Source organism: Oncorhynchus gorbuscha, linkage group LG23 (assembly GCF_021184085.1).
Source record: "Oncorhynchus gorbuscha isolate QuinsamMale2020 ecotype Even-year linkage group LG23, OgorEven_v1.0, whole genome shotgun sequence".
Taxonomy (NCBI): Eukaryota; Metazoa; Chordata; class Actinopteri; order Salmoniformes; family Salmonidae; genus Oncorhynchus; species Oncorhynchus gorbuscha.
Window position 1 is genome coordinate 21,387,878 of NC_060195.1, and position 15,560 is coordinate 21,403,437.

General features: G+C 43.3%; 1 protein-coding gene across 1 annotated transcript in view; it reads right to left on the reverse strand.

Moving 5' to 3' along the window:
- Positions 1-15,560, reverse strand: part of snx25 (sorting nexin 25) — a 61,040-nt gene that overhangs the window by 17,351 nt on the left and 28,129 nt on the right. Inside the window, exons 6-11 of the mRNA XM_046323206.1 lie at positions 14,552-14,622; positions 13,257-13,447; positions 8,334-8,465; positions 7,891-8,166; positions 6,858-7,022; positions 3,878-4,009 (exon numbers count right to left, since the gene is read on the reverse strand). Of these exons, the coding sequence (XP_046179162.1) occupies positions 3,878-4,009; positions 6,858-7,022; positions 7,891-8,166; positions 8,334-8,465; positions 13,257-13,447; positions 14,552-14,622 (967 nt within the window). The remainder of the gene's footprint in view (positions 1-3,877; positions 4,010-6,857; positions 7,023-7,890; positions 8,167-8,333; positions 8,466-13,256; positions 13,448-14,551; positions 14,623-15,560) is intronic.

A 15,560-nucleotide genomic window follows, 5' to 3' on the forward strand; every position in this document is an offset into this window, starting at 1 on the left:
ATAAAAAGGTAAAAAATAAAATAAAATTGCACTAAATAAATTTGTGGCAGAATCTTTTATCACATCGAGGTTTGTCACGGTTCAACAAAGGTTGGGAACCAGTGTTCTAGGGATGTGCATCTTTCCCTTTCAAGACGATTCGAAAAGTATCTAGAAACATGGGCTCCAATACAGGAACGATACGTTTTAGTTTGAAACGATTCGGAGAGATGTGATTTGATTAGAGAACGAATCGATGCGAGTCGGTTCGATGCACCAACATTTGTTGCATAAATATATTACATTTTCCATTCTAAATTAAAATCTTCTGCTCATGGAACTCATGAGCTGGGCCTCTCAGATGTATTCGTCTGAACCAAGGGGCCAGGGTTCTGGTCTAGAAGCTCCTACAATTTTGCTTCGGTACTGCAGTTTAACTGATACCCAGCCAAGAAACACCATTTACATACACTGTCACATAGATATCAGACACTTTAGTACTCACCTGTATGCACAAAACAGCTATTGAGTTATTCAAATAATTGTAGCTGGGACAGATTTTTCCCCCATCACTCACAGCCGAAGATATTACAATTTTATACTTCTTTCATGTATGTCATGTTTTTGGATGACGATCAAAACTTGTTTTTATCATTGCTCTCGTCTCTCTGCAGACAACATATAGTGAGCACCATGTTTGGAACTAGAAATAGCAGTATCAAATCGCAATACATATTGAATAGTGAAGGGATAGGGGATAGCTAGTCAATTGTCAATACATATTGAATAGTGAAGGGAAAGGGAATAGCTAGTCAGTTGTCAATACATATTGAATAGTGAAGGGAAAGGGAATAGCTAGTCAGTTGTCAATACATATTGAATATTGAAGGGAAAGGGGATAGCTAGTCAGTTGTCAATACATATTGAATAGTGAAGGGAAAGGGGATAGCTAGTCAGTTGTCAATACATATTGAATATTGAAGGGAAAGGGGATAGCTAGTCAGTTGTCAATACATATTGAATAGTGAAGGGAAAGGGGATAGCTAGTCAGTTGTCAATACATATTGAATAGTGAAGGGAAAGGGGATAGCTAGTCAGTTGTCAATACATATTGAATAGTGAAGGGAAAGGGAATAGCTAGTCAGTTGTCAATACATATTGAATAGTGAAGGGAAAGGGAATAGCTAGTCAGTTGTCAATACATATTGAATATTGAAGGGAAAGGGGATAGCTAGTCAGTTGTCAATACATATTGAATAGTGAAGGGAAAGGGAATAGCTAGTCAGTTGTCAATACATATTGAATAGTGAAGGGAAAGGGGATAGCTAGTCAGTTGTCAATACATATTGAATATTGAAGGGAAAGGGGATAGCTAGTCAGTTGTCAATACATATTGAATAGTGAAGGGAAAGGGAATAGCTAGTCAGTTGTCAATACATATTGAATAGTGAAGGGAAAGGGGATAGCTAGTCAGTTGTCAATACATATTGAATAGTGAAGGGAAAGAGAATAGCTAGTCAGTTGTCAATACATATTGAATAGTGAAGGGAAAAGGGATAGCTAGTCAGTTGTCAATACATATTGAATAGTGAAGGGAAAGGGGATAGCTAGTCAGTTGTCAATACATATTGAATATTGAAGGGAAAGGGGATAGCTAGTCAGTTGTCAATACATATTGAATAGTGAAGGGAAAGGGAATAGCTAGTCAGTTGTCAATACATATTGAATAGTGAAGGGAAAGGGGATAGCTAGTCAGTTGTCAATACATATTGAATAGTGAAGGGAAAGGGAATAGCTAGTCAGTTGTCAATACATATTGAATAGTGAAGGGAAAGGGGATAGCTAGTCAGTTGTCAATACATATTGAATAGTGAAGGGAAAGGGGATAGCTAGTCAGTTGTCAATACATATTGAATAGTGAAGGGAAAGGGGATAGCTAGTCAGTTGTCAATACATATTGAATAGTGAAGGGAAAGGGGATAGCTAGTCAGTTGTCAATACATATTGAATAGTGAAGGGAAAGGGAATAGCTAGTCAGTTGTCAATACATATTGAATAGTGAAGGGAAAGGAGATAGCTAGTCAGTTGCACAACAATGTATTCAACCCAAATGTATCTTTCACATTTAACCCAACCCTTCTGAATCAGAGAAGGGGAGGAGTTTTTGGGGGCTAACTGCCTTTCTCAAGGGCAGAACGGCAGAGTTTTCCACCTTTCCGGCTTGGTGATTCAAACGCTCTTAACAACTAGGTTACCTGCCACCCCCACACCTTTGGGACAATCGCAATACATATTGTATCGGCACCTAAGTATGGTGATAATGTTGTATCTTGAAGTCCCAGGCAATTCCCCTCCCTAAGAAACAGTCAATGTATCAATTAGTATACTACTCTGTTATTATCTATGCATAGTCACTTTAATAACTCTACCTACATGTATATATTACCTCAAGTAACCTGTACCCTCTGTATATAGCCTCGCTATTGTTATTTTACTGCGGCTCTTTAATTATTTGTTACTTTTATTTCTTATTCTTAATTAAAAAAAAAAACATTTTTTAAACTGCATTGTTGGTTAAGGGCTTGTAAGTAAGCATTTCACTGTAAGGTCGACATCTGTTGTATTCGGCGCATGTGACAAATACAATATAATTTGATATACTGTATCAATGAGGGTATGCTAAGAAAACACTCCAATGATGAGAACAAATTAACTCTGACTAAAGGACATCTTTAAAAGGTTGGCTGATTAGCTCATTACCATAATGAAGAATTGGAGACAATACCACCATGCTTAATTGAACATCACTACAAACACAAATTTGCTTTTGGCTGAGCAGAATCCGACATGGCTATTAGCTTAGCAGCATAGCTAAGCATTAGGCCTTGGCGGGGGATTGTGCAGAGTGAACTTTGGAGAGTGGTGTCCTTTCCATCCTCCTGTGTTTAGACATTTCACAGCCAATTAACAGACAAAGCATTAATCAAAGCGTGTCTCCAGACTAAATGAAGCGTGAGGAGTAATATGCAAATGAGGCCCTCGTTCTTCTACATACCCGAACAGCTTAAATTGTATATAGCCTCGTCATCGTTATTTTATTGTGTTACCATTTTTCCTTTTAGCAAATGTTTCTCACTTCCTTAAAATTGCATTGTTGGTTCAGTGTTTCACGGTAAGGTTGTTGTATACCTGTTGTATTCGGCTCATGTGAGAAATAAAATGCGATTTGAAGGAGATAAAAGGCGATCTCGTCTCATACAATGTACAATACAATGTAGGATCTTATATTTGAGCCAGTTTGCTACAGAGTGAAAATAATCCTGCGGCAACAGGTAATGTGAATAATAATATAATTAGTGGAGATTTTTGTACAGGTTCATATATTTTTTCGTAAGGGAAAAATCAAGTCTCAAATGTCATAGTGGAAATGTAAAAACTTCAGAAGCCTTTTTAAACCTCAAATACACTAAATGCTTTACATTTCCTGCAATGCAGGACAGTTCTTTCTGCAACTGGATGATCAAATTAAGATCCTACATCTGTAGTCCAATCAATAACACCATACAAATGATGACTGGGACCATTTTATCCTTCCTTTCAGTTTTGTATTTTCTTCCTCAGTCTGAGCTCCTACCTCTCTCTCATCCATCTAGACTAGACAGAAGCTCTGTTATTAGTGCTGTGTGTAATAAAGGTTCCGGAAAGTGTAGATGCTATCGTTTCTCTCTGGCTCGTTGCTCTCAGATCAGGGTTTTATCTGTTTCAAGTTTGGCCAGAGGTACTGGAGCCCTGGACACAGGAGACTAGAGAGCTCACTGCTGCGCTGCTGTCATATCACTGGAACACAGTCAATGACTAAGAGTTGGGATGGTGCTGTGTGGGTGTTTGTCTCACTCACCTCAGCTGTTGTGATGAGGGCCCTCCAGGAGCCCAAGTTCTCACACCACCAGTCTGTGCGGGAGATGTGCAGCTGCAGGTCACTGTGCTCCTTCTCCATGGCCCCAATCTCCTCCTTCAGTTTACACACAATCTGAGAGAGGACAGCGCGCGCGCACACACACACGTCAAAAGATGGCTCTAACCCAGACAGAGTACCAACTGTGTCTCATACACAGTACCAAGGAGTGGGAGACTAATCCGGACGCTTACAAGAAATCCCGCTATGCCCTCAGACGAACCATCAAACAAGCAAAGCATCAATACAGGATTAAGATTAAATCCTACTACACCGGCTCGGACGCTCATCGGATGAGGCAGGGCTTGCAAACTATTATGGACTACAAAAGGGAAACCAAAACTCAAGTTGCCCAGTGACGCGAGTCTACCAGACAAGCTAAATGCCTTTTATGCTCGTTTTGAGGCAAGCACGAAAGCACCAGCTGTTCTGGATAACTGTGTGATAACGCTCTCAACCTCTCCCTGACCAGGTCTGTAATACCTACATGTTTCAAGCAGACCACCATAGTCCCTGTGCCCAAGGAAGCAAAGGTAACCTGCCTAAATGATAACCGCCCATGGCACTCACGTCAGTAGCCATGCAGTGCTTTGAAAGGCTGGTCATGGCTCACATCAACAGCATCCTCCCAGACACCATGGACGCACTACAATTCACATATCACCCCAACAGATCCGCAATCGCACTCCACACTGCCCTTTCTCACCTGGACAAAAGGAACACATATGTGAGAATGCTGTTCATTGACTACAGCTCAGCGTTCAAACATCATAGTGCCCACAAAGCCCATCACTAAGCTAAGGATTCTGGGACTAAACACCTCCCTCTCCAACTGGATCCTGAACTTCCTGACGGGCCGCCCTCAGGTGGTAAGAGTAGACAACAACACTTCTGCCACGCTGATATTTAACATTGGGGCCACTCAGGGGTATGTACTTAGTCCCCTCCTGTACTCCCTGTTGACCCACGACTGCGTGGCCAAACACGACTCCAACACCATCATTAAGTTTGCTGACGACACAACAGTCGTAGGCCTGATCACCGACAACGATGAGATGGCCTATAGGGAGGAGGTCAGAGTAGTGGCTGTGTGGTGCCAGGAAAACAACTTCTCCCTCAATGTGAGCAAGACAAAGGAGCTGATCGTGGACTACAGGAAAAGGCAGGTTGAACAGGCCTCCATTAACATCGACGGGTCTGTAGTGGAGTGGGTCGAGAGTTTCAAGTTCCTTGGTGTCCACATCAATAACAAAACTTTCATGGTCCAAACACACCAAGACAGTGAAGAGGGCAAGACAAAACCTTTTCCCCCTCAGGACACTGAAAAGATTTGGCATGGGCCACCAGATCCTCAAAAAGGTTCTACAGCTGCACCATCGAGAGCATCCTGACTGGTCGCATCACCACCTGGTATGGCAACAGCTCGGCATCTGACCGTAAGGCACTACAGAGGATAGTGCGAACGGCCCAGTACATCACTGGGGCCAAGCTTCCTGCCATCCAGGACCTAAAGAATAGGGGGTGTCAGAGGACAGCCCATAAAATTGTCAGACTCCAGTCACCCAAGTCGGCAAGCAGTACAGGAGCGCCAAGTCTAGGACCAATAGGCTCCTCAACAGCTTCTACCTCCAAGCCATTAGTCTGCTGAACAATTCATAAAAATCACCACCGGACAATTTAAATTGACACCCCCCTCTCTCTCGTACACTGCTGCTACTCGCTGTTTGTTACCTATGCATAGTCACTTCGTCCCCACCGACATGTACAGATTACCTCAACTAGCCTGCACACTGACTCGGTACCGGTGCCCCCTGTATATAGCCTCCTTATGGTTATTCTTATTGTGTTACTTTTGCCTACTTTGTAAATATGTTCTTCCTCTTGAACTGCACTGTTGGTTAAGGGCTTGTCAGTAAGCACTTCACAGTAAAGTCTACACTGTTGGTTAAGGGCTTGTCAGTAAGCACTTCACGGTAAAGTCTACGCTGTTGGTTAAGGGCTTGTCAGTAAGCACTTCACAGTAAAGTCTACACTGTTGGTTAAGGGCTTGTAAGTAAGCACTTCACAGTAAAGTCTACACTGTTGGTTAAGGGCTTGTAAGTAAGCACTTCACAGTAAAGTCTACACTGTTGGTTAAGGGCTTGTAAGTCAGCACTTCACAGTAAAATCTACACTGTTGGTTAAGGGCTTGTAAGTCAACACTTCACGGTAAAGTCTACACTGTTGGTTAAGGGCTTGTAAGTCAGCACTTCACAGTAAAGTCTACACTGTTGGTTACTGTTGGTTAAAGTAAGCTACACTACACTGTTGGTTAAGGGCTTGTAAGTCAGCACTTCACAGTAAAGTCTACGCTGTTGGTTAAGGGCTTGTAAGTCATCACTTCACAGTAAAGTCTACGCTGTTGGTTAAGGGCTTGTAAGTAAGCATTTCACAGTAAAGTATACGCTTGCTGTATTCGGGGCATGTGGCAAATAAAGTTGGATTTGATAGAAAAATAATATTTTTCTTTCTTTTTTTCCCCCTCTCTGCATTGTTGGGATGGACCCGTAAGTAAGCATTTCACTGTTTGTCCACACCTGTTGTTAATGAAGCATGTGACAAATACATTTTGATTTAAAGGTGGCTGTTAAATCAATGCCAGTTTTCAAGGGCTGCTTGTATTACAGGTAGGGGCATACATTCTTTCAGGGAAAAATTAATGGGTTCTTTATGAATGCAAACACACAGACAGACAGAGAGAGGTAGAAAAAGTGTGCTTGGCCTGCAGATAAATGACAGCAGCACAGTCAATGATGGGATATTGTATTCGTCAAGTAACCATAAATAGAGAGGATGCAACCTTGAGGGTACACTCAATATCAGTGTTCATAAAAACACTCGCCATGCATTGAAACAATAGCAGCTGAATGTTGTAGTGGGATACCTTTTTGTCTGGCTTGGGGGCATTTTGGATGGAGCCCAGGGCCTGACGTTTGTACTCCAGCTTGTCGTAGAGCTGGCGCAGCTTGTTGACAGCGTAGCTGGCCTGTTCATTGATGCCTTTAGTGCCCTCGTCCAGCGCCTCCTCCCCTCCCTCCAGAACCTGGAGCTGTGCAGAGGTGGAGGTTCAGATGATGGTGATAATACAAACGTGGATTAACTTGCCACAATGCTAATAGAGCCCCACAGTGGTGTCATAACACCCAGAAAACCGAGCAGTCAAACAGGGAAATGGTTCCAATTGTTTTTCCAGCACAAATTCTTCCCATAGGGGATTTTACACTTAAAATAAGGGCTGTGTTTCGTGTAGGTTTACCCTGGCGTGACGTTTTGATAACCATGTAAATCTCTCTCGGACAAGGTGACTTATCAATATAGTCACCTGTATTTACTCTCAGATTCGAAAATGCTAATTAGCAAAGTAGACATTATGTAAGACTACAAGTCCCTGCAAACTCCTGCACATCATCGCTAGCTGACACCTTTGCTAACAAGTATTGTGTCAATTTAAAACTTGCACAAGACAGTTCACAGAATTGTCCATTTAAAGAAATGCTCCCAATTTATTCATTACTAAATTTAGCTAACATTAGATAGTTAATCCAGTTATTTTTTTTAACTTTGCCTCAATTCAGCAGTCTCGTCCAGATCATTATGGCATTTGTAGTTCTTTATGATAGCCACATTAGCATTTCTGGGAGGTGAATACATGTGAATGTATTGATAAGTCACTTTGTCCTAGAGAGATTAACACTTATCAAAATGTCACACCAGGGTAAGCCTACGTGAAACACAACCCTTATTTTAAGTGTTTCTAAAATTCACTACAGGAAACATTCATGGTGCAAAAAATGATTAGAACCATTTCCCTGTTTGACTGCTAGGTTTCATGGTTATGACTCGTACTGTGGTACTCTACAGACAACATGGCTGGTGTGTGAACATCTGCGCCAGTGCATGTCCCCTTCCCAGCTTACCCCTTCGTCCTTGTCCTCGCTGCTGGACTGGGAGCTGCACTGCTGCTCCTCTCTCCTGATGAGCCTCTCGTAGAGGTCAGAGACCAGGAAGGATGGGTAGTAGCGCTCCTTCATGGTCTCATACACATCCCCCTGGATCCGGTGGAACACGTCCGTGCCCTTGTTACCCACCAGGGTCTGCTGGATCTCCTTGTACAGGGCTTTCTCCACCGGGATCTCCCTGCTCTCCACAAAGAAGTTCTGGTAGATCTCCCCCACCAGCTGGGGAACCTCGTTCTGGGAAAAAACAAGTCAGGATGGGCACTGGGTTTTCAGCTTTAAAAGACAGATTCAGTTTCACCACAAGTCTCAGCGTAATGTTACCTGTTGGAGATATTTTACATGATGTCAGTCGTCACTAACACTGGCTTAACGTTTGCTTTTGGAGGATGTGACAACTTTACCTTGTTGGCAGTCTTGAGCATCTCCACTAGCTCCCAGAAGCTGATGAGAGCCCTTTTGTCCACTCGCTCCATGTAGACACGGAAGTGCTCCCGGAACCCTGGGTTAGACATGATCTCTTCAAATTGGAGGATCTACAGGGAACAGACAGAACACAGGGGGTTTGCATGACGGCTTTTGATACCAGCCCTGCTCAAATATTTTAGATAAAACACTAAATATAATCTTGTCACCAAATAATTGATTTAAACACACTATTTTGCAATGATGGTCTACAGTGGCTAGAACAGCACTATGTAGGGTAGCACCATGGTGTAGCCAGAGGTCAGCTAGCTTTCGTCCTCCTCTGGGTACATTGACTTCAATAAAAAAAAACCTAGGAGGCTCATGATTCTCACCCCCTTCCATAGACTTAGTCATTATGACAACTTCCGGAGTACGTCCTCCAACCTATCAGAGCTCTTGCAGCAAGAACTGACATGTTTCCTAGCCAATAAAAGGATCAGAGAATGAATCTAGTACTGAAAAGCATAAGCTACAGCTAGCTAGCACTGAAGCACATAAAAATGTGGTGAGTAGTTGTCTCAGAGAAAAAGACAACAGCTTTGAACAAATTCATTTTTTCTCAAAATGAAGGAGGAGAAATGTTCATTATTTGAAGTCCACAAGTGAAGGGACAAGGTGAAGAGAGTGTGTGTAGATGCAAAAAGGAATCCAACGTGGCTGCTACAAAAGTGAACTGTGTTTCTCAAACGGAGTGAAACAGGGATAAACATACCTGAAGTTGTCTAATAGAAACTGATTGCACCCTATATCAGCAAAATGCAGGGAAGAATGTGTCTGACCATTTATTGACTTGGCCAAAGCTTTTGATTCGGAAGACCATTCCATTCTTTTGGGCCAGCTAAGGAGTATTGGTGTCTGAGGGGTCTTTGGCCTAGTTTGCTAACTACCGCTCTCGAAGGGTGCAGTGTATATAAGTCAGAAAATCTGCTCAGTCTCAGCCACTGCCTGTCACCAAGGGAGTACCCAAAGGCTCAACCCTAGGCCCCATGCTCTTCTCAAATCACATCAACATAGCTCAGGCAGTAGGAAGCTCTCTCATCCATTTATATGCAGATGATAGTCTTCTACTCAGCTGGCATCTCCCCGAATGTTGTGTTAAAAGCTCTACAACAAAGCTTTCTTAGTGTCCAACAAGCTTTCTCTACCCTTAACCTTGTTCTGAACACCTCCAAAACAAAGGTCATGTGGTTTGGTAAGAAGAATGACCCTCTCCCCACAGGTGTGATTACTACCACTGAGAGTTTAGAGATTGAGGTAGTCACCTCATACAAGTACTTGGGAGTATGGCTAGACGGTACACTGTCCTTCTTTCAACACATATCAAAGGTGCAGGCTAAAGTTAAATCTATACTTGGTTTCCTCTATCGTAATTGCTCCTCTTTCACCCCAGCTGCCAAACTAACTCTGATTCAGATGACCATCCTACCCATGCTAGATTACGGAGACATCATTTATAAATCAGCAGGTAAGGGTGCTCTCGAGCGGCTAGATGTTCTTTACCATTCGGCCATCAGATTTGCCACCAATGCTCCTTATAGGACACATCACTGCACTCTATACTCCTCTATAAACCCGTCGCAAGACCCACTGGTTGATGCTTATTTATAAAACCCTCTTAGGCCTCACTCCCCCATATCTGGAGAGATCTACTGCAGCCCTCATCCTCCACCCGTTCTGCCAGACACATTCTGTTAAAGGTCCCCAAAGCACAAACATTCCTGGAACGCTCCTCTTTTCAGTTCGCTGCAGCTAGAACGAGCTTCAACAAACACTCAAACTGGACAATTTTATCTCAATCTCTTCATTCAAAAACTCAATCATGGACACTCTTACTGACAGTTGTGACTGCTATGTGTGATGTATTGTTGTCTCTACCTTCTTGACATTTGTGCTGTTGTCTATGTCCAATACTGTTTGTACCATGTTAAGTTCTGCTACCATGTTGTGTTGCTACCATGTTGTTGTTATGTTGCTACCATGCTTTTGTCATGTGTAGCTGCCTTGCTATGTTGTCATGTGTAGCTGCCTTGCTATGTTGTCGTCTTAGGTTTCTATGTAGGTGTTCTCTTGTTGTGATATGTGTTTTATCCTATATTTGTATGGTATTAAAAAGTTCTTATATATATCCCAGGCCCTATCCCCGCAGGAGGCTTTTTGTTAGGCTGTCATTGTAAATAAGAATTTGTTCTTAACCGACTTGCCTAGTTAAATAAAGGTTAAATAAAACAGTTTATGTGCTACCTTAGTCCTTAGATGTGTTTACTTGCAGGCTGACTAGCAATGTATTGTGTTGCAATGTCCCTTACATTGGATGCCTAAATCGACTACAAAACAAGTTGAAGTGACAAATCAAAAGGATACATAAAAATAACTCTAACCCTAACCCTAAAATGACTGTCCGCATGATTCGATTGAACCGAATCCCATCTAATACAACGGAGAAGTGAATCCTTTGTTTCGTCAAAAAGAACCGTTGAAAAGAATCATAAGAATCATTCACAAATGTTCATCAACTTTGTATGGCCTTAGTCGCGAGTGTCTGGAAGGTTTTTGGGGATATGACAAAAAGATTCAAACATGATAATAATAGCTACACAGTTAACTACAGGGTACAATGTGTTTTGAATTGGCTACCTAATTAGTTATTAGTTTGTTCTCTATCATATTTTACAGGCTAGGCCTACCTGCTGCTGTCTCCGTCCTTGAGAAACGTCCCACTCGTTGTGCACACATGCAAGTGATGCGCGTAAACACACATGCACTAAAGCGTCATTCCGATCCTGGCTGATATGTAGATTTTTATTTGATTGATAAAATATATTTTTTAAACTGTGCCTAAATAAGTTACATTAACAAATTCTTAAAATAAACTGAGGGTTGGAAAACACAATTGTAAAAATGTCATGACTTTTCCAGGGTTTTCATAACCATAGGAAGCCTGTATACTGGCCCCAGAGAACAGAAGACTGTGCATCCCAAATGGCACGTCACTACCTTTAAACACAGCCAATTTAAAGGTGACAACAAAAATGTACAGAGTAGAGCACTATTCAGTGTGGTGAGGAGACCCGAGGTTATTTATCACTGCTAGATACAGACACTGTGCTCGTCAAAAACATTGAGGGCTCAGCCATCATGTCGTTACGGGACTAATGGGCCAATGTTCCAACAGGGTGTTCAGGGTGGGCTGACACAGACTGCATCCCAAATAGCACCCCATTTTTTCTACATAGTGCACTACTTTGACCAGAGCCCCATCCGATCAGTTACTGAACTCCAGATAAGGGAATGCCAGGCCCACATTCATTAAAGCTCAGACATTTGGGACTGCAGAGGAGTCAAAGTAATGTTTAATGACATTTAAATACAGTTACAATATGAACTAATGTAATGAAATGGGAGGCAATAAGGTCTTCCTCTCCCTGCTGTAATTATACTCTATAGGGAACCTCCGGGTATGTCAACACAGCCCTCACTGTGAAATGCCAAAGGGCTCAGTGCATGTGTGTGCTGTAGATATTACACTGTCAAACAAACACATGGCTGTTCTGCCATCTTGGCTGTTCTGCTGTGTAATAAAACAGGATTTAATTTGCTACTGGCACTTTCTCAGAGTTTAGAGCACGTGTCAAACTCATTCCTCGGAGGGACGATTGTCTGCAGGTTTTCGCTCCTCCCTTGTACCAGATTGATGAAGTAAGTTCACAAATTAGTAAGGACCTCCCCAGACCTGGTTGACGAGTTCTTAATTGAAAGTTTAAAAAATCTAAGACCAGCTGACACTACATGGAATGAGTTTGACACCCCTGGTTTAGAGGGATTACCAGGACGTGTACTCCAAGCATGCGCTGACCAACTGGCAAGTGTCTTCACTGACATTTTCAACCTGTCCCTGACTGAGTCTGTAATAACAACATGTTTCAAGCAGACCACCATAGCCCCTGTGCCCAAGAACACCAAGGTAACCTGCTTAAATGACAACCAACCTGTACCACTCACTTCTGTAGCCATGAAATGCTTTGAAAGGCTGGTCACGTTTCACATCAACACAAAAAAACCTAGACCCACTCCAATTTGCATACCGCACCATCCACAGATGACACAATCTCTATTGCACTCCACACTATCCTTTCCCACCTGGACAAAAGGAACACATACATGCATCCTAACTGGTTGCGTCACCGCCTGGTATGGCAACTGCTCGGCATCCGTCCGCAAGGCGATTCAGAGGGTAGAGCATACGGCTCAGTACATCACTGTGGCCAAGCTTCCTGCCATCCAGGACCTTTATACCAGGCAGTGTCAGAGGAAGACCCTAAAAATTGCCAAAGACTCTAGCCACCCGTCATAGACTGTTCTCTCTGCTACCGCATGGCAAGGGGTACCGGAGCACCAAGTCTAGGTACAAAAGGCTTCTGATCAGCTTCTACCCCCAAGCTCTAAGACTGCTGAACAGTTAATCAAATGACTACCCAGACTATTTGCATTGACCCCCACCCCCTTTTTTCTTTACACTGCTGTTACTCTGTTTATTTTCTATGTACCCGGACACGGACTCAGTACTCCCTGTATAAATAGTGTCGTTATTGTTATTTTATTGTATTGCTTTTAAAAAAAACTTTAGTTTATTTAGTAAATATTTTCTTAACTGCATTGTTGGTTAAAGGGCTTGTAAGTAAGCATTTCACCATGTATTCGGCACATGTAGCAATATAAATTTGAGAAGAGTTTTTTTTTTTTTTTTGATTTAGAGGGTTTAGAGCAGAGGGACTGCAGACAGATTGACATAAACCCCAGCCAAACATCAACACTGGGCACTGTGTGTGTGTGTGTGTGTGTGTGTGTCTGTATAGTCATACCCTCTGACTCTGGGGCCCCTCTCCCTCGTCCGTGCAGCCCTCCTCCTGCTGTTCGTAGTTGGGGCCCCCCAGGAGACGGATGCGTTTTTCACACTGCTTCTTGGCCACAGTCAGCTGGTTGATGTAGCGCTTCATGTTGCGTGCTCTGAGCAGGTCGGCCTTCATGGCTGCAGTCTCCTTCCCTTTACTGTCTGTAGGGACGAGTTGTCAGAAGACATCTTAGTATATTTAAAATATACGGTTGATCAGTTAAATACCACCACCGAGGCCATCTTTAATCCAAAGATTTGATAGGTTAATCAAAGTGAACACCAAGGACAAAGCCTCAGCCTTTCAAATAGTGATGAGAAGAGATTCTTTATCAACCTTGTATTGAGACGAATAAAACTAGCTCCCTCAGACAGAGAGAACAAGAGAACCCTGCAGGTCTCAGACAGGAAATGGGACATGAATCCTTCAGACAAATTGACACTATTAAGTTCCACACCATCCCCATTACTGTGTTGGGATGATTCAAACAACTCATGTTACATCTATTTTCAACATGACGTCTCTGGATGGACTAGAGGAGGGTGAATGAGAACATGACGCACTACGTTGTGGAGGAAACATCATCTGCCCTCCTACAAACATAACTCAATTTCCCCCCTGTACAGAGGTAATGAAAGCCTGGCTGGGAGGCAGATAGGATGAGACAGAGGATCAAGTGAACAGCTTTTAGCTCACATTGGAGTTGCCACAATGTCTTTCTCATTCATCACATACAAATCATCCCCCCTCTTTCTCTGAATCATATCGCTTAATTCATCTGAGAAAAGGTGAAGACTGACAACTGCAGCCTCTCCTTTCTGCTGTGTGCGAGATCAGTGAATGACATTTAGCTACCAGCCTGTCAGTTTCCAGTCCACTGCCCATCGCAGCTCGCTGAGAAAGTGAGAATATTAAAGTGTTGCAGCTTGCTGAGAGAGAAACATTTTAATGCATTCACTGGCTCATAAAGACCCTTCGCCTCATAGGAAATTTCTGGTTAATTTCTCTGGGTAATCACTGTGCCGACACCTTGGTAACTGCCCAGCTGTCAATCATAGCTCTTAGTCATAGATGCAACATCAAACTCCATTGACGTCAGAGCTGTTGTAGACCTGGACCCGTATGCATAAAGCATCTCAGAGTGAGAGTTCTGATCTAGAATCAGTTTTCCTTTTTAGTTCACATTAAATAAGATTACATGGACAGGGAGGGACCTGATCCTAGATCAGCACTAGAGACAGTGGAGTTGTTGTTCATGGCCTTACCTTTCTGTTTCTTCAGCTGGGGGAGGCTGCTGATTGTGGTGGCCTGAATGATCTCCACCACGATCTGGTACCTACAGAAGGAGCGAGAGGAAGAAGTTAGGAAGGGAGAAGAGACAGGAAGAACAAAAGGGAGTTGTTTCAGCTGGACTAACATACCATTAGTAGAATTGAAAACAGGACGTCATCCTGTAGGCCTGCCCAAAGAGCCACCCGCCACAATAGTTAGACGCATGTCTTTTATGGTTAAGTATCAGAAGGTAGGAAAGCCATGATGGTGCAGAGAACATTTAGTTTGAATTTCACATCCCAATTACAGGTGAAATAAGCCATTAAAAAGTGTCAATGAAACAATGACTCTAAGCAAGTGGAGATGACACCAACTGCAATCATTTTGCGTTCTCACTGCCTCGTACCATGCCTCGTACCATGCCTCGCCTCAAATGACCAGAGACGTCAAATAAATGCAGAGGGCAGGGCACCACAGAGGGCAGGGCACCACAGAGGGCAGGGCACCACAGAGGGCAGGGCACCACAGAGGGCAGGGCACCACAGAGGGCAGGGCACCACAGAGGGCAGGGCACCACAGAGGGCAGGGCACCACAGAGGGCAGGGCACCACAGAGGGCAGGGCACCATAGATCCCCTCTGGCACTCATTTACATTTACATTTACATTTAAGTCATTTAGCAGACGCTCTTATCCAGAGCGACTTACAAATTGGTGCATTCACCTTATGACATCCAGTGGGACAGTCACTTAACAATAGTGCATCTAAAACTTAGGGGGGTGGGGTGAGAGGGATTACTTAACCTATCCTAGGTATTCCTTAAAGAGGTGGGGTTTCAGGTGTCTCCGGAAGGTGGTGATTGACTCCGCTGTCCTGGCAGGAGTTTGTTCCACCATTGGGGGCCAGGGCAGCGAACAGTTTTGACTGGGCTGAGCGGGAGCTGTACAGTGGTAGGGAGGCGAGCAGGCCAGAGGTGGATGAACGAGTGCCCTTGTTTGGGGGC